Genomic DNA, 19,851 nt, shown 5'->3' on the forward strand with positions numbered 1-19,851 from the left:
GAGTGTACATAAATTGGGGCTCTCACCGCTACAAGGAGCATGTAGCTGTCCCAAAATGCTTCAGATGCTGTCGTTTCGGTCACACGACCCACACGTGCACCCAGACAGAACAGACCTGTGGTCACTGTGCCGATAAAGGCCACAGCTATGAAACCTGCCCGAACAAGGCCAATGAACCAATCTGTGCTAACTGTAAAAGCCAGAAACTACCTCATGCCCACTCACTTCGGGATAATAAATGCCCTGTCTACATCAAGGCCAAGAGCACGCTCCAACAACGAATAAATTATGGGGACACTGCATAAACAGTATAACAGCAACAAGATAAAATTCCTGCAAATAAACGCGCAGCGGGCAAAGGCCGTTGTGGCACAACTCCGACAGAAGGCAGATGAGGAAAACATCGATATTCTCTTAATACAAGAACCCTACACTCATTCAAACAAAATAAGGGGATACCCTTTGTCCTACAAAATTGTCCAGGCACCTGGTGTGACACCCTGGGCGGCGATCGCTGTGAGGAATCCTCACTTGACTGTGATGCAGATATCTCATCTCTGTTCTCCATGGGCCGCCTGTGCCCACATCATCTCCTCTCTGGGCGACTTCTATGCCGTTTCTCTGTACTGCAGGCTGGGAGAGGACATTCTACCTGCAGTCCAGTACCTACAACATGTCTTAACAGAACTGGCGGGTGCAAAGATTGTCATTTGTGCTGACGTAAATTGCCGCTCTGCCCTCTGGCACAGTGAGACCCCAGGGCGTAGAAGTGCTGCAAATGGACAGCGGTTGGAGGAGTTCCTGGCCAATAGTGGTCTGGAAGTCATAAATAGGCCCAACAGCCTGCCGACGTTTTCCAGCTCACTTTGGGAATCTACGATTGACGTGACTCTCTCCACTAGGTCCTTTGCTAGATTTCTGTCGGATTGGACCGTACGGGAGGGCTGGTCCACCTCAGACCATCGGGCCATAACTTTCAACATGTACAGATCGATTACTCAGTCCACAATTATCAGACAGAAGCAACACAGATACGCTTTGAACAAAGCTGACTGGAACCTGTTTAAAGAAACACTCATCAATGGGATATTGCACTTACAAACCGAGAATGTGCAAGTTCAGCATCCAGACTCCCATCAGCGCAAGGTCACGGACATAATTACGAACGCTGCAAACACAGCAATAAAACGGAAAAATCCCATCCCTGGAGCAGTCCCCTGGTGGTCAGGAGAGCTTCAGGCCCTCAGACGTGAAGTAAACCAAAAGAGGCGTGCATTCCAACGAGCCAGGCGATCCTGGCCCCCTGCAGAAATTGAATACCTCCGGCAGGAGTACAGAGAAACTCGAAACGCCTACAACGCGATGATCAGGCAGCGTAAAAGACTGTCCTGGGAGCACTTGGTATCAACAGTTGGTAACTCTGACCCCTGGGGTGTCGTGTTCAAGGTAACAACAAACAAACTGCCAAGGTGAGAAGTTATTCGCTCCACAATCACCCCACAAGGCCACATGACCTCCACCTGGCAGCATTCAATTTCAAACATACTTGATTACTCTTTCAAACAGCCACCAGATGACAACTCACCAGAACAACAGCAGCTTTGCCTCGACAATAACAACTATAACTCAACACTCGTGGAAGAGCCTTTCAACGTCGAGGATCTCTCTATGGCCATTGGGAGACTGAGAAATAACAAGTCACCAGGCCTGGACATGCTCGAGCCCGAAATAATTAAAAAAGTTGCTGAATTCGCTCCAGAAACCCTGCTAAACCTCTTCAACCATTGCCTGCTAAAGGGATGGTTCCCAACTGATTGGAAAACTGCGTCCATTCGGCTCATACTCAAAAATCCAACTAAACCGTATGATCGCCCTGACTCGTACAGGCCTATTGCTCTCCTTCCTGTGCTGAGTAAGGTTTTTGAGCAGCTCCTTAGACGGAGACTGGAAAACCATTACAATACTGCACAGCTACCAGCACGAAATCAATTTGGATTCAAACCGGGCATGTCTACGGTCGATGCGCTGGAGGCTATTACAAATGCTGCCAGGAACTGCACCCAGAAGTACCTCCTTGTCATCTCGATCGACTTTGCTGGGGCGTTCGACACCTTATGGTGGCCTAGCGTCCTCGGACGGCTGAGACGCGCTGAGCTCCCAGGAAATCTCTACAACTGCATTGCCAACTATCTCAGTGACAGGAGCATTGTGGTTCAGGCTCCCTTCTCCAGCGTGGAACGTCGTGTCCACCGAGGTTGCCCTCAGGGCTCTGTCCTGGGCCCCCTTTTCTGGAACTCTGTACTCGACGAGCTTCTCAGTACTGACTTAGGCGATGTCCAGACCTTGGCATATGCTGATGATCTCTCCCTGATCCTGGCAGGGGACTCCAGGGCTCAGCTTGAAGTATCTGCCAACAGAGCTCTTACCACCCTTCAAGCGTGGGTCCGGAAAAACCATCTGACCATCTCATCCACAAAAACTCAATCCATTCTCCTGAAGGGCTATCTTGATCCGCAGAGGCCGCCTCAAATCAAGATACATGGCACAACCATCAAGCTTGTTACTCAGCTGAAACTCCTTGGCATTATCATCGACAGCAAACTAACATTTCTCCCACATCTCAACTATCTACAAAAGAAAATTAGAAATTACATTGCACTGGTTGCCAGGGTTACCCGCCGAGATTGGGGGCTCAAAAAACGCACTCTAGCCTTACTGTATAAAGCCATATTCATACCAGCTATCACCTACGGTTCTGGCATATGGTTCACCAAAGCCTCCACTGTGATAGGACGAAGAAAGCTGAACATCATTCAACGGCCAATTCTCCTTACGATAACCAGAGCATGTTGCACCTCCAGCACGCACGCCCTACAAGTCCTCGCCGGTGTACTGCCCCTAGACCTTGAGGTGGCCCATGTGGGGATGATGTATCAACTCAGCAGAGGAAAGTCTACCACCTTTATTGATTTTACCACGGATCCTGCTAACACCTATTCCAGCGAAAAAAGCAGACTCCTAACCTACTTACAAGACCTGGCAAGCCAGATGGTCTGAATCCACCAAAGGGGCCATCACCTGCAAATTTATACCAGACATATGCAAAGTATATCCCAAATCACCATCCTGGTTCTCCCCAGGCCTTCTAACCACGTACCTCCTAACAGGGCATGGTGCCTTTCGCAGCAAACTGAACCTTCTTGGACTTTCCGACAGCCCCCTTTGCACCTGTGGTGCCCAGGAAACCTGGGACCACTTGATGCATGACTGCCTACTATATGATGACCTCAGATCTTCTCTCATCACACAAATTCATTTCATCCCGAGAGATCAGGAGCAACATCTCCTGGAAGACCACCATACCTATACAGCCTTTTCGAACTTTGCTCAGGGCCTCTTCACGAGGCGGAAAACCCTACCACAACCACAGAATCAGACCCAACCAGACAATGAAACGGCCTAAACAGCCATGTGTTAAGACCTCTACTTGCTTCAGCACACTGCAATCCCCGTGAAGACTTTCAACCTGCACAATAATTGTGCCTTTACAATGTAGTCTCAACATCACCTTCATCTACCATGACTGCCGCTCCGGCTTCGCCTCCCACCAAGTTGACTCACCACTGAAATGACTCTACTATCTGGACGGGACTTCTTTGTCCCAGGATTGACACTACTCGGATTTGATCCTCTCTGATTGACTCAACCAAATACATCTTCATGCAGCTCACTACTGAAATGACTTCACCACCCGGCCGGGACCTGTCTGTCCCAGGACTGCACTACTCGAATCTTACCTTCTCGGAGTGGACTCTGCCAACTATGACTTCACGCAGCATTGCTGCCAATGCCACGTGGCGATCCTGAACCCGTGCTCCCTTGCGCGGCCCTGTTTCTCCCCTGTCCTGGCGGGGAGGAGGTGAAAGATCCCCTTGTCTCCTCCCCGCCACCCCCCCCCCCCTTTCCTTCTGGTGTGGCATGGGCCTGCCTCACTGATTTTGGGGTCATCTACTCTATCGACCCTATACTTCTGTCTCTCACCCCCCAGCCTTTAGTCTCCCCTCCCCCCTCTAGCTTTCCAACTAGCGTTCATCCCATGTCAAAATTATCCTAGCCCTACACCCAAAATTCTTAATTCCACACTCTATAACTTAAAACTCCTTGGCCTGACCCAACCTCTAGCGCACCCCCCATTTTTTTTATTTTTTTTTTTTTTGGTCCTAGCCACGGAAATCCCAGGAAATTAGGTGGCAGGACCTGCCAGAGTACTTATTTAAAAATACTGGTGTACCTGGCTTGCCTCCACGGGGCTAAGTGTGGGCAACGTTGGGCCTCAGTAGGGGTCCAGCGGCTAAATAGCCAGATGAACAACGGTACACGACACTACATCCAACAATATCCATACACTTTTAAATCTCTGGCCTTTACAGTGTTCTGTAACACGCGACAATGTAGACTACACGGAGATGGGGGTAACCCCTGGTGCCGTTAGACCCTAAACACACTTTACTTTAGTACTGCATGGCCAGGAATCAATATACAGCAAAGATTCGTGAATGAAAACAACACTCCTGGGAGCACCTAGTATCCACAGTTGGAAACGACAACCCCTGGGGAGTAGTTTACAGAGTGACCACAAATAAACTCTCCAGAGGCAAAATCATCCCTGCAACCAAGAAGCCACAAGGGGAGTACACCAAAACGTGGCAGGAATACTTCAATAATATCCTAGATGCAATGTTCCAGAAACACCTGGACCCAACCACCCCAGAACAAACATCGCTCTGTATAAGAAATAGTGCCTATACAACAATCGAAGAGGAGGAGCCCTTTACCAGGATCGAACTGGACATTGCAGCTGCCAAACTACAAAACAGGAAATCACCAGGCACAAACTTACTAGAATCAGAAATCATAATAAAGGCAGTTGAAACTATCCCAGAAAAAATACTAAACTCATTTAACCAGTGCCTAAAAGAAAGCTATTTCCCAAACACCTGGAAAACGGCAAAGCTTCGGCTCATCCTCAAAAATCCAAAGCAGCAGAACCTCCGGGGGTCCTACAGACCCATAGCCTTATTGTCCATACTGAGCAAACTGATGGAACACCTACGAAACCTGATAGAAACCCACTACTCAAATACAGGACTTCAATTCCGAAATCAATCTGGGTTCAGAAAAGGACACTCCAGCGTACATGGATTAGAAAATATTGTTAACACTGCAACCACAACCAACCAAAAGTACTTCCTCGTCATCGCAATAGATTTTGCTGGGGCGTTTGACACCCTCTGGTGGCCAAGCGTCCTCGGCAGGCTCCGGGAGGCTAACCTGCCAGTGAATCTATACAAATGCATTGGTACATACCTCAGACAAGTCAGTCACTACTGCTCCGTATCACACAGTCGATACACTGAGGATGCCCACAGGGTTCTGTTCTGGGCCCTCTTATTTGGAATGTCATCCTAGACGGCTTCCTAAATCTCAACTTTGGAAACTTCACATCCCAGATATATGCAGACGATCTTATTCTGATGTTTGCTGAGGACACTGGAGCACAATTAGAGAACTCCGCAAATAGAGTAGTCACTATCCTGCAAGACTGGGCTGACAACAACCCACAATTTCTCCAACCAAGACATGTTCAATGGTGACCCTAGAATGAAATGCAACACAGGTTGCATTGAGTTAGCCAATGACCCTAAAATGGAAATAAGCGACTCTCACTGCATCTCCAACAGACCTGGATTAGGAGGCCTCCCCAAATCAAAGTCCAGGGGGAAACTGTCAAACTAGCAATGGAATTAAAACATCTGGGAGTCATGCTCGATAGGAATCTATCCTTCACACCACATCTGACATACATCAGGAATAAAATCAAACTATTCTGCACTCTTTGCAAGAATCACCCGTAAGGACTGGGTTTGAGGAAAAGGACCCTCGCTCTCTTTTACACGACAGTATTCCTGCCAACCATTTTGTACGCCTCCGGAGTCTGGTACCACAAAGTGACAACTGCAGTCAATAGGAGAAAAACTCAAGACAATACAAAGATATACCCTGCTAATGATCTCCAGAGCCTGCAGGACAGTCAATACTCACGTGCTGCAGGTTCTTATGGGTGCCCTCCTCCTGGACCTGGAGATTGTTCGTCACGAATCCTTCACCACCTCACTAAAGGAAAAACGTCCACCTGCCTGAAATACACGATTGATGTTGTTATTTAGTTTTTAGGAGCATTATCAACTAAGGCCATATTGCTCCGGGGATATGCGGTGGTCATTCCCTGACCTGTCCACATCCTCTGTATTTGGTGGTCACGGGCTCGAACCCCGGTCTAATCAAGAAGTGTGTGCTACGCACTGCTGCTCCTGCCCACGGAGGTGCCCTACATAATTGAGTTAGCCAATGATCCTAAAATGGAAAAGAAGCGACTTGCACTGCATCTCCAACAGATCTGGGAAAACGCAGTCAAAGGTGAAATCACCTAGAAATTTGTGCCAGCAATTCAGACAGTATATCCAAAATACCCTCACTGGCTCCCTCCAGGACTCCTGGTCACATACCTGGTCACTCACAAGTGCATTCACACAAGCTATTAGGCTTTCGACTCAGTGACACTCCTCTCTGCCACTGCGGCCAAACAGAAACATGGGAACGTCTCGTGTACCGCTGTCGGCTCATCACTGAAATTTGATTCACACTGCAAAACCAGGTGACAAAGCACTAACAAAATTTGCTCAGGACCTCTTCAGCAGAAGACAGAACTTCCCCCAGCTGCAACCGCTGCAATGAAGCGCATGCAAGTACAGTAATACCCTGAAGTTACACGATAGGTGGGTCCAACGAAAATCGCTTAAGTCGAATTCGCGCGTCAGGGTACAACTTTGCATATAAATACATATAAATTTTGCTTAATTGGGACCAAGGACTAACAAAAACACTAGTTTAGAAGAAAAATATTAATAAAATTGCAGTTCTTTATACATATTATTTACATATTACATATTATTAAATACATAAAAGTTATTTCAATGTCGATGGCTTCATAAAATCTAACAAATTCGTCTGACGACACAGCGCCTTCTTTTTTTCAAGCAGAATTTCTTCGTAGCAAGCTAATAATTTTTTTATTCCTTGCTTTGTAGCTATAACACGTTCTTCGTTGGAGTCTATGTTTTCTAAAATTTTTAAGCCCTTTACAATTGAGCTCTTTTCAATCTGTCAAGTTTGCAATTGTCATGTGCTTTTCGCCGTTGCTTCATTTAGGCCTGTAGCACATGCAATATCACATGGTCTTTCATTTCACTCATTTCACATTTCATTTCACAATTTCATATTTTTTCTCTATCGACAGAGGCAGACTGGCCATAAGCCTTACTGGGGAAACCCCGGTGGGCCGGTGTGATTTTGGCCATAAACCATAGTATTAGGCCACTATAAATTTTCCCGGGTAAGAATTTTTGACCCAGTCCGCCTCTGTTTATCGATAATTGCTTTTCTTTTTCTCTCTGAACAGTGTCTTCACCAGGACGCTTCCTTTTCACACCTTTTAATTAAGTATTTTACTCATTTTTATGGAATAAAGCACAATTACAAAACGAGGAGGCACGCTTGATACGCATAAACAAAGCTACGCGCATGTAGCAACTGAATAAACAACACCATAAAGGCAGAGATACACTATTAACACCTCACATTTCTGGGGGTGACTACCATAAAACAATAAAAATCCAGTTGCGTTTCTGCTAGTGAAATCTGTTATAAACTGGTAGTAAACTCGATCTAACTGCATACCGATAGCTGGAATTGTGTTGGTTTTTACGTTATTATGGTGAAATGTGTTTCCCCTTCACTGATATAAAAAACAGAAAAGCAGCAAAGTTGAATTTTGTTCATCTTTCGCTCTCATTCTCCGCCGTCGCACCGTATATCGATAACATGAAAAATGACCTTGAAGATAGTGGGCGGCAGTATTGCCAAACGAAAAAAATCAAGAACCGCGTAACTCTGAGTTCGCGTAAGTCGGGATATTACTGTACCCATCAAAACTGCCCATAATCTGAAAAACAAATTTTACACCACTAAGGACCACCAGAACAAATCAAACCTTCCGGGATCCGGCCTCATAGCAGGAAGACCAAAATAAAATCACAAATGCACACCCAAACTGACTGGACTAAATAACCTCGGACGTGACGCTAACCCATGAATGGCTACAAAATAAATTGAACTTTTGGAAACCTTGAATGGGACAATGTCCCAGAAATGACATTGTCCACTAGCCTTATTGGCAATCTGAGCCAGCGCCCTTGCCTGGCTCCCTTTTTTTCCCCTTTTCCTGGCAAGGGGGGTGATTCTACTATCTTCACCCCACCTTGCCACCCACACTTTCCCTTCTGGTGGGGCATGGGCATGTCCTACCAAATCTTGGAGCCACCCTCCCTATTGACTCCATTCTTCTGTCCCACCTCCCAGCCTTCACTCTTCCCCCCCCTACTCTACCTGCATATAAGTGAAAGCCCCACACATCCAAATTTAATTACAGTCAAATTAGATTCACTCACAATTTTCAGCCTCTCAATTCTAGCACTACCACCACTTCTCAAATTTTTTTTTTTTTTTTAGGTCCTAGCCACTGAAACTCAGGAAACTAGGTGGCAGGACCTGCTAGAGTACTTATTTAAAATATTGGTGTACCTGGTCTGTCTCCATGGGGCAAAGTGCAGGCCTCAGCAGAGGCCTGGCGGCTAAATGGCCAAAAGAACAATGGTACATTACATACTACAATATCATACACTTTTAAATCTCTGGTCTTTACAGCATACTGTATGACACAACAATGTAAACTATGCAGAGATGGGGGAAACCACTGGTGCCGTTTGACCCCAAACATACTTTACACTTTACTATTAATTGCAGAAACCGTTTGTTTGTTATTTGATTTTTAGGTGCATTAGCAACTAAGACTATATTGCTCCGGGGATATGCAGTGGTCATTCCCTGACCTTTCTGCATCCGCCGTATTTGGTGGTCAAGGGCTCGAACCCCGGTGTAATCAAGAAGCGTGTGCTACGCACTGCTGCCCCTGCCCACCTGGCTACGGAGGTGCCGGCACTAACTTGTACGTTGTTTAATTTTTAATTGCATTAGATTGATTTTTAATTATTTTTTATTGTAATGTAAGGGTTTTGATTTTTTTCATTTTAATTGCTGGAAAGTATCATACAGAAGTGTTCTACATATTATATTGAGGTCAACTTCTCTTATTATTTTACAAACATATTTACAGTATTAGCATTAGCATTAGTAGAGGCATTTGATGCAAGAAAGCAAGCTTATGCAGCATCAGCCAAAAAAAAAAAAAAAAAAACCCACTTCCACTTCACCCCTCTGTTCGTTCAAAATACCTGTCCAGCTGAGCCTTAAACTTATTTAGGCTATCAACCTCCACTACAAGGGATGGAAGTCTGTTCCACCAACCAACCACCCGCTGGCTAAAGGCAAATTTCCGCACGTCTATCCTACATCTGTCTTTCCTCAATTTCAATTTATGCCCTCTCAGGTGATTATTCTGAGCTAGAGGAAGAATCCCATCAGCATTGAGCATGCTCAAACCATTCAAGGCTTTATACACCTCTATCAGATCACCTCGCTGGTGCCTAGTCTCCAGACACTGTAATTTGCAAAACTTAAGCCTTTCTTCGTAAGAGCATCCCTTTGTTCCATTCACTAATCTTGCTGCCCTTCTCTGTACTCGTTCCAGCAGCTCTACATCCTTCTTCAAATGAGGCCTCCAGACCTGTATACAGTACTCCAGGTGTGGCCTGGCCATTGCCTTATACAAGGGAATAATCACCTCCTTATCCCTGCTGGAAAAATTCCTGTATATCATTGACAATACTCCATAAGCTACTCTTGCAGCCCGTCTGCACTGTTCAGAGAACTTCATATCTGCCTGCACAACCACCCCCAAGTCCCTTTCATTCTCTACCACTGTCAGTGTAGTACTACAGAGTTGATACGTTGCTCTGGGGTTGCTGTTTCCCATGTGTAGTACTTTACATTTGTCAATGTTAAACTTCATTTGCCACCTCTCAGCCCATCTGCTCAACCTTTCCAGATCCTGTTGCAGCAGCATAGTGTCAGTAGTGTCCTTGACAACCCTGCCAACCTTTGTATCGTCTGCAAACTTGAACATTAAGCTTGATATACCATCATCAATATCATTTATAAATACAGAAAACAATAATGGACCCAACACTGAGCCCTGAGGGACTCCACTAATAACATTAGTCCACGATGAGCAGTGTCCATTGATTACCACTCTCTGTCTTCTCCCCTTCAACCATCCCTTTATCCATAGCAGCAATTTGCCTCCAATGTAACACTGCTCCAATTTGTGTAGCAGTCTTCTATGTGCAACAGTATCAAAAGCCTTTCTAAGATCCAAGTATATAATATCAAAGCTATTCCCTGCATCCAGTTCTTTTGTGACTGCATCATAATATCCAGTCAAATTGGTCAGGCAAGACTTCCCCTTAACAAAACCATGCTGTCCGAGCTATAACTGAAGTCTTGTCTAAATGATCCTGCAGAGCTTCTTTAACCAGTGCCTCCATTAACTTTCCTGGAACAGAAGTTAAGCTCACAGGTCTATAATTACTTGTGTCAGCCTTTGATCCTCCTTTGTGAATTGGGGTCACATTTGCACATCTCCAGTCTATGGGTACCTCCCCTGAGTCCAAGAAAGCTCTCATAATTATGGCTAAGGGTTTGCTTACTTCCTTTGCTGCCTCCTTTAATATAACTGGATAGATCCCATCCACCCCGGGTGCCTTTCTTGTGTTTATCTTCAACAGTTTCTCCTCCACTTTACTCCCAGTTATTTCAAGATTCTGTAGCTTACTGCTAGAGTTGAATACACCTCTGGCATTCCGCTCGCTGAATAACTCCTCATGTGTGAATGTCGATGCAAAATATTCATTTAGTTTGTTAGCTACCTGAGCAGGATCATCAACAGTTGACCCATCAATATCAAGTGGACCAATCTGATTCATCCCCTTCCTTCTAGAGTTTACATAAGTAAAGAACTCTTTGCTGTTTTTCTTTGCATCCCTTGCCAAGGATTTCTCGTAATCTGCCTTCGCCTGCCTAACCTCCTTTGTAACTTGGTTGCATATCAACTTGTATCTATCATAGGCTTCTGTGTCATGTGTTAATTTGTAAGTATCCCATGCATTTTTCTTCTCTGCCATATGCCTCATTAGTTCATCTGACATCCATTTTGGCCTAAACCTTGAACAATATTTCTTAGTTGGTATGTAAAGCCTAGTAGCTTCCAAGATTAATTCTTTGAATGCTTCCCATTTTGAATTTGCTGTTGGTAACATCATCAGTTGGTCCCACTGTATAGAATTTAAGTACTGTCTCAGTCTATCATAGTCGCCTTTACGGAAGCAATAACCCTTCCCTTTACCCCTAATGGTAGTTATCTCTTTGAGTAAATCCCACTTCAGCACACTGTGATCACTGCCACCTAGTGGTTCATTTATCTGCAGATTCTTACTGCATGAAGAATCACTGCTGATAATCAAATCAAGAGTATTACTCCCTCTAGTTGCCTCCCGAACATGCTGATGTAGAAAACAATCATCCAATAAATCCACAAAAGCCCTGCTCGTGTGTGAGTGACCAGCCCCCAAATTCCAGTCAATATCTGGGAAATTAAAATCTCCCATTATAAGACTCTCTGATTTACTGGCCCACTCTATTTCCCTGTACAGTTTCTTATTATACTCATCAGAGTCATTAGGCCTATAGCACACTCCTACTCTCAATTTTGATCTCCCAATGCTTATGTCACACCAAACTGACTCAACACTGCACTGTCCAGCGATGTCGACTGGCTTCACTTCCTTGGTTTTTATGTGTTTCTTAACTAATAGCATAACCCCTCCCCCCTTCCTATCCTGTCTATCCTTTCTGTAGACGTGCTCCCCAAATTGCAGTTCTGCATCCCTTATATCTGTGTGACACCACGTCTCTGATATCCCAACAATATCTGCCTTTGATGTTTTGAGCAATACCTCAAATTCATCAAATTTATTTACTAAACTCCTAGCATTGGTGTACACGCAAGTATACCTGCACCTGCTTCTATTCTTAGCTACCCTAACACAACCCATGTGTTTACTTGTACCGCAATGGCTCCCAGCAGTCTCTGAAATATCATGCATCTTGTTTTTCAGGCTTCTGCTCATTCTAATAGAAACAGTGCAAGAATCTCTTTCACCTCTGCCAGTGGCTACTGTCAATCTACTGGTCTTTGTCTCCCCCCAAGCTAGCAGTTTTCCGACCCACCTAACACTGCCTCGATAGCATCAACAAATATTCTTGCACCCTTTCTATTTAAGTGTATCCCATCCCTGTAGAAGCAATCTCTCCTGTTAACAAGTACAGTATATATAGCATTACTGACCAGGGAGGAGAAAAAATGAAAAATTTCTAAGTGGCCAAAGTTATAGGGTTCCCTACTTGCTTTTATTTCTAGTAAACAACCCTCTAATTTCCACATCAACAGTGCTCAAGTTTACTAGTGCATTCTCCTCACCATACCCCTTCATCAGATGGACTATAGATTAATTTTCCACAGCCTTACATAAGGGACCAATCAGATTTTCTCTTTTCTTCTTTATACATCTGTCTTCTCTTTATATACCATTCCCTTTCTTAGCTCTTTTAACCAGTGACTTCTTCCAGTCTGACCATTTAAGTGGTATTATACAGACTAATTTATACCAATTATATATGCATTAGAGCTTCCTTATCATGTACAGCAATAGCATCCATCTCAATATCTTCTTTGTGCTATACTTTCTTAATGGTATGTATGAATTCGTGGCTTCCATTACAGTGATTTTAAAGTTATACCATAATTCACCCGTATTCTCTCTCTCCCCATGCAGAAGTCAAATCAACCTGTTGACAAAGGTTATACAGCGCTAGGCCTCGCATAACGCGAGTTCGATTAACGCAATATTCGGTTAACGTTATTTGAAAATGATACCACTTTTCACTTTACACGATGCAAATTTCCAGTTAACGCAATCTTTTTTTTTTTTATGTGATAGTTTAAAAAGATTTGAATCGCGCGTTAAGCTTACCGCAAGTCGTACAGTCAATAAACAAACGTTTGCCTGCTGCCCGCCTAGGTGTGTTCCATCAACCATCGGAAGAAGACGTGTTTGTCACCTGCTAATGAAGTCAATGCAGACTTACATTTAAAAATTCAAATTTTTAAATGAGCCAGATGAAAATGTTACCGCGAAGGAGATAACGGTAAAAGAATTAGATGAAATCTTTCGTATCGCATAGAACCTCAAACAAAAGGTTTGATGTTCTCTGCGATATTTATTTCGCCAGGGCCCAGAGAAGATTGTTATCGGCTATCGGAAACTGATTGATGAAAAGAGAAAGTCAACACTGTTCAAATATTTCTGCAACAGTAATTTCTTCGTTGTGTATTTTATGTCATATGTTCCCAAAGTTTCTCGGTTCACGGCACCCTTAATGTCTCAGTAATTTTTTCAAGGTGCACCCAGACCAAAAGAAATATCTAACAGTTTTGTTTAGTAATTAGGTCCAAACAACTTAATAAGAAATGCTGAAACTGTGAACTACCTCGAGCTAGTAGTTCGCGCGGTGTCCGACAGATGTCGAGTATCACTGTGTTTCCCTCGAAAATTTAAAATATTCCGCAGCGCACAGTTTAAGAACCGCTGTTTTATGCAATAAACATTTAATTCCATAATTATTTTTTATCTTTTACATTATATACAGTTAAAAAGTTATTTAAAAGGTATTTTTAAAAATCTTTATGGACATTCCTGAAGGTCAAGGACCAATTATAATTTTTCCTATTGGTTATGATATTCGATTAATGCATTTCCATTTTGCGCGATGCGCTCACGGGACGAATTAATCGCGTTAATCGAGGCCCGGCTGTATAGCATCTTAAGACTGTCATGGTGCTTTTTCTTTATTATAAATAAAAAATATTTCAGTGTTACAGTACTTACGATCAAGAAAATTTCATTAAAAATATTCATGTACAGCAGCATTATAAGGTATCTAAAATAAGTTTGCCACTAAATGGGTTCATCATAAAAAATTTGTAAATAAAGATAGGCCATGCATCTCCAAGAATAAAATTAAATAACAATAATAATTATTATTAAATGAAATTAATAAAATCCTAGTTCAGCCAATGCTGCATATACTTTACAAGACTCCACTTGTTTTACAAAATTATTAAAGTAAACAAATTAGGAACTCAAAACTTCATTAACTGTAAAATATATGCAACATTGGCCGAATTAGAATTTTATTATTACTGTCACAAAAACTAAAGTTTTAGCTAGGACATTCATATATATAAATGAAATTATAAAATAAAATTTATATTGTTAACCAAAAGCCTGTAGATTTTATAATTAATTTGGATTAATAAAAGTTGAAGTCATATTTTTAAAATAAATCAAATTCTGAATTTTTTGATGAAGCCACATTTGCTGTTCCCTAGTTATGCCACTAACATCCATGGTAGTGGTAAGTGAATAAGTCATCATTGACCATTTTGAGAGAACTTGGGATTTAATGGGTAGAATACTGATCTGGAAATAGAGTAGCCTAAAGTAAATGATTATCTGCATCTCTTGTGAGTCACGTTTCTAGGAACATGTTCCAAAGATCAGTGACATTCCAGGGACAGTTAATCAATTTGGCAACTTTAATCTAAAATGGGTATCACCAACACTCCCCAATTGCATTATAAAACAAAACATGAAAAACATAATTATGTATGATGAGTTTATTACATTATCTGATATATATGCTTATTCACAAAATTTATGAAATTTGAGTTGTTTGTGTAATCTTTTATATAGCCTTTAAAATAGCCTGTTAAAATGTAAGGTTTACTTAGTTTAAAGGAGTTAAAACTATATGCTAATAAAAGTGAAAATGTTCCGGGGAGGGGGGGAAAGCTAACATGCTACCTCATTTGCATACCTTGGAATAAGGCAGCCTTCCTTTACCAAGTCCAGGACCTTTTGCTGGAGAATCTAATCCATACATATATATATGTGATAACTTGTAGGTGCGTGCGTGCATTGGAATTCCAATCATAATTTTTGCTCGAGGCATGCCACTTTCTTCCCAGTAATGTGCCACCCATGCCTGAATAATAAGAATAGAAATTATCAAGTCAATTTAATGACTTGGCTAATAACATTTTAAATAATACTTTTAGGTTTAATTCTAGTAAAAATGCAGTGATTTCTAATTTTATCAGAGTAGTCTTAGGAATTTATCTTTAAATTAAAGCATAAATATAAAATTCATAACAAACTTATTCTGCCATATTTTGTGCACAGCATTTACTGACACTACATGAAATAAATTTTGGAAAAATGGTAGTGACAGTTTAAAGTAGTTTGCAAAGGCATAAATTGATTTTTGAGTTGCATGGTGTCAATAATTCATTAGAGTGTAAAGAATTCTTGTATTATTAGTATCTTAGCATGGTACAAAACTGTTTAACTGTTTTATCCTCTACCTGAATATAATGATTAAAAAAAATCATGCAAATTCAAAAAAATAATAATAAGCCAAAAAAAGTGTCACAAAGTTTTTAACTTTATGAGAGCCAAACCCCCCCCCCCCCCAACCTCTGTATTATTACTTTTTTTTTTTTTTGAAAACCCCAAACACGAGAGGTATTAGAATGTATAGTACTTAGTACTATGCTTGGATCGGAGGTTGAGAATATAATTGTTGACATTAGACCTGAACTTCTGTAGACTAATTTTCAGGAAAGACATATGAAGCAAGGTTGTTCCAGAAAATGGAAGTTGAATGAATAAATGAGGAAGATGGAAAGTGAGTTTGAAGTTGGACAGAAAATGGATGTTGGCTGGTGGCGGCATGCGTTCGGAGCGCCTCCATAGCCAGGTGGGAAGGAGCTGCAGTGCGTAGCACACGCTCTTCTTGATTAGACCGGGGTTCGAGCCCGTCACCACCAAATACGGAGGATGCGGAAAGGTCAGGGAATGGCCACCGCATATTCCCGGAGAAATATGGCCTTAGTTGCTAATGCTCCTAAAAACCACATAACATAACATAACATGGCATAGCATGCGTTCGGACTGTTCTGAAAGAGAGAGCGGGAATTATAGAAGCCAATTCAGAAGAACAGTGCCCATGGAAGTAGCTGTAGAAAAGGCATGCAACAGAAACAGTACGTCTATGAGACGGTGAGTAGAGAGACTCTGTTAGAGAGGAGTCATTAATTAACCTAACTGCCCTCTTCTGAATGGAATCTAGAAGCCTCAGAGGTTTTCAAGGCACCGCCCCAGATGTGGGAACAATATTCCATAGTAGAGCAGATTTGTGATTTGTATAGAGTCAACAGCTGTTTGGAAGAAAAGTAACGCCAAGAGCGAAAGAGAAAACCAAGTTTTTTTAGATGCAGAGAAAGCAATATTTGTAGTAATGTGCTTGTGCCAAGAGAGATACGAAGTCGGGATAATCCCCAAAACAGATATATCATTTTGCCTAGAAATCAGAGTGTCACCAAAGATAAGCATAGGAGCAGAAGAATCCTTTTTGGAGATATAAGACTGAGTTTTAGAAGGATTGAAATCAACTAAGTTGTCTTTGCCCCACTGGAGAAATACCTAGAGATCAGCATTTAAGGAATTGGTAGCGGATGTTCGAGAAGTTGAAGCTGGGAAAGGTTTCTCAAAATGGAAAGTGGAATGCAATGTGCTATCATTGGCAAAACTATGGATAGGATTTCCAGTCAGTGGAAGAAGGTCATTAATATACAAGAGGAAAAGAGTGGGGGAAAGAACTGAACCCTGAGGGACACCAACACTAGTGGAGAAGTTAGAAAACAGAAAGCCACCTACCATCACCCTCAGTGAGCGATCAGAGAGAAAACTGGATAATCAATTACAAAAAACATTTGGCAAACCATAAGATGGAAGCTTGTTTAGAAGACCTTTATGCCAAACACGATCGAAAGCCTTTGAGATGTCAAGAGCAACTGCTTGTGTTTCACCGAACTTTTCCATTAAATTTGTCCACAAATGGGTAACATAAACCAGAATATCACCAGTGGATCGACACTGACCGAATCCATACTGGTGATTGTTGATCAGACAGAAGGTTTCTAGATAGTTTAAGAATTGGCAGTTAATTGATTTCTCCATTACTTTAGAAAGAGTAGAAGTAATTGCGATGGGACGATAATTGGATGAGAGGGATTTGTCATATTTTTAGGAACTTGTGGGATATGAGCAAATTTCCAAGCAGAAGGAAAAACACCTTTGAAATAACAAAGTGAAAAAGGCGGCAAAGAATAGGAGTAAGTTCAGGAGCATAGGACCTGGAGCTTTCTTGGCATCAAGATTCATCAGAATCCTGACATTCTTTTGACGGAAGACCACAGAAGGCATTGAATGGAGCATGTTGGGAATGGTGGGAGCTGTTTTACCAAGATCATTAATACATGAGTTGGGAGAAAAATGGGATGCTAGCAGGTCAGCTTTATTCCTGGCCGAAGTGACAACAGAACCATCTGGTTTTGACAGAGGTGGGATCAGAGAACAGCATTCTCTGCGGCCAGTAGCTTTGGCAAGAGACCAGAATGCTCGGCTACCATTAGGGCAAAAGCAAATTTTCTACTCTTAGCCTGTTTAAAATCTAGTTTGGACTGATTAATAACTGCTTTACAATTGCGTGCTTTGGTGTAGGCAGAAAATGAAACTGAAGAATTGGGAACAAGCCAATTACAATATACAACGTTCTTCTCCTGAATGGCTTTAGCACATTTATTGGAAAACCAAAGTTTAGATAAAGGACGAGATTTTAAAGTGGAGTGTGGGATAAAGGATTCCATTCCTACAAGAATAATTTCACTTACACCATCTAAGCAAATGTTGACATCAGAAGTTTTGAAACAGTAGTCTGGCCAAGGAAAAGAAGAAAAGAAATCTCGCAGGTCATCCCATTTTGCATTCTTGTAATGCCAAACAACACAACAACACAAGGTTGGGAATAGCCATGAGATAAAGGTTCCATTGGAGAAGAGACAATCAACAAGTTGTGATCTGAGGTGCCTAAAGGACCACTCACTTCGACTGTATACTTAGAAGGGTTGTTTGTGAGAAAAAGATCAAGCGTGTTGGCTGTATGGTTAGGATTGTCCAATATTCTTGTCAGTAAATGAACAATCTGTGCAATGTCATTAGTAATTACAAAAGCCTCAGCATCTCGTCCAGCTGGGTCGGATTGACTAGAAAATGGAAGCTAGCTGGAGTTGTGAACATTAAAATCATCAAGGAAAATTACCTCACTGTTAGGAAAGTTGGACTGGAGAAAGTCAAGTTGCAAGGAGATGTAGTCGAAGAGTTCCACGTGATTAGTGGAGTTGTAAGAACGGTAGAGACAACAGATGAATTTTACAGAATAAGCTAGAGAGAGATTTGAAGCCAGAGAAGATCATAAAGAGGAGATTCCAAATTACCAAGTCTCTGACAGGGAATATCGGAATAGCCATATGCACATGTACCACCTTTGAGATGAAAGGAAACATACAACAAATAATTTGGGCAACTGAGATGAGCAGTAGTTGAATCAACCAATAACTGAGATTCTATCGGAAAAAGTACATGGGGTTTGGCAGACTGCAAGTGGAAATGGACATCGTTGAGATTAGAATTGAGACCATGTATATATGTGAAATGAACTAGGACGTATTGGGGAGGTTTAGATCTTTTCGCAGATAAGCTTACTCTATTAGTTTGACAATTCATGGTGTAATGATTTTTCATGCAAATACTTCCCCCCTCCCACTTGTAATGCATTTTATTTGATCCTTCTCTCTAATTATTCATGATCTCTATAACTAGTATAAAGATTATGAATTAATGAGAATTTCTTCTTCTGGTGTTATAACCCAGGGTGGATCTTAGCCTTCTCAACAGTGTTCCACCTCCCAGAAGTAAAAACTTCTCCAACTTCTTATTCTCGTGATCTTTAAGTCCTCTTCTACATCATCCATCCATCCATCTTTTCTGCAGTTTTCCTCTTGCCCTTCTACTGGTATGTTTCCATTTCATTATACTTTTAGTTGTTCTGCTGTCATCCATTCTCATAACATGTCCCAACCAGGCAAGTTTCTGGCTCTTCACAAGTCTGATGATGTCCGCACCCTGAATAAGATGGTCAAGTTCATGGTTCATTCTGATCCTCCAGGATCCATCAACATTTTGTCCAGGCCCAAAAATGTTTTGTAAAATTCAATACTCAAGAACTCTCAACGTCTGCTCATCTATACTTGTTAATATTCAAGCTTCACAACCGTATGTCACAACTGGTCTAATGAGACTTTTGTATATTCTTAATTTTTAATATCTGTTCAATATTCTGAACTTCATTAGTTTTTTTGTGTGCATAGAAACATCTGTTTCCACTCAGGATAACATGGACTGGTTTCCACTCGGCAGATAACATGGACTGGTTTATCTGTGAATGATAGGTGAAATTTTGAACATGCTCAAACGAGAAGCCTTCTTAAATTTTCCATGTTATCTGCCGTTCTCCAGACTTCCATATATTTTGTCTTTGCTTCATTTATCCTAATTCCTCTTCTTTGTGTTTCACTATCCAGCCTAGCCACTGTTTTCTCCAGTGCTCCTTTAGTCCTACTGATAATAGCGACATCGTCAGCACGTGCACAGACCTGCACTATCTTTGTGCCTATGTGTCCAGTCACTTCTAATT

The 19,851-nt window shown here is 42.0% G+C and overlaps 1 protein-coding gene across 1 annotated transcript in view; it reads right to left on the reverse strand.

Moving 5' to 3' along the window:
* LOC150091189 (acidic mammalian chitinase-like) overlaps positions 1-15,207 on the reverse strand; it is a 49,288-nt gene extending 34,081 nt beyond the window's left edge. The window contains exon 1 of the mRNA XM_090389325.1: positions 15,073-15,207. Within this exon, the coding sequence (XP_090245451.1) occupies positions 15,073-15,207 (135 nt within the window). The remainder of the gene's footprint in view (positions 1-15,072) is intronic.
* Positions 15,208-19,851: the final 4,644 nt, after the last annotated feature.

This window comes from Mastigoproctus giganteus, chromosome 1 (assembly GCF_048544385.1).
Source record: "Mastigoproctus giganteus isolate SK-2022 chromosome 1, ASM4854438v1, whole genome shotgun sequence".
Lineage (NCBI taxonomy): Eukaryota > Metazoa > Arthropoda > Arachnida > Uropygi > Thelyphonidae > Mastigoproctus > Mastigoproctus giganteus.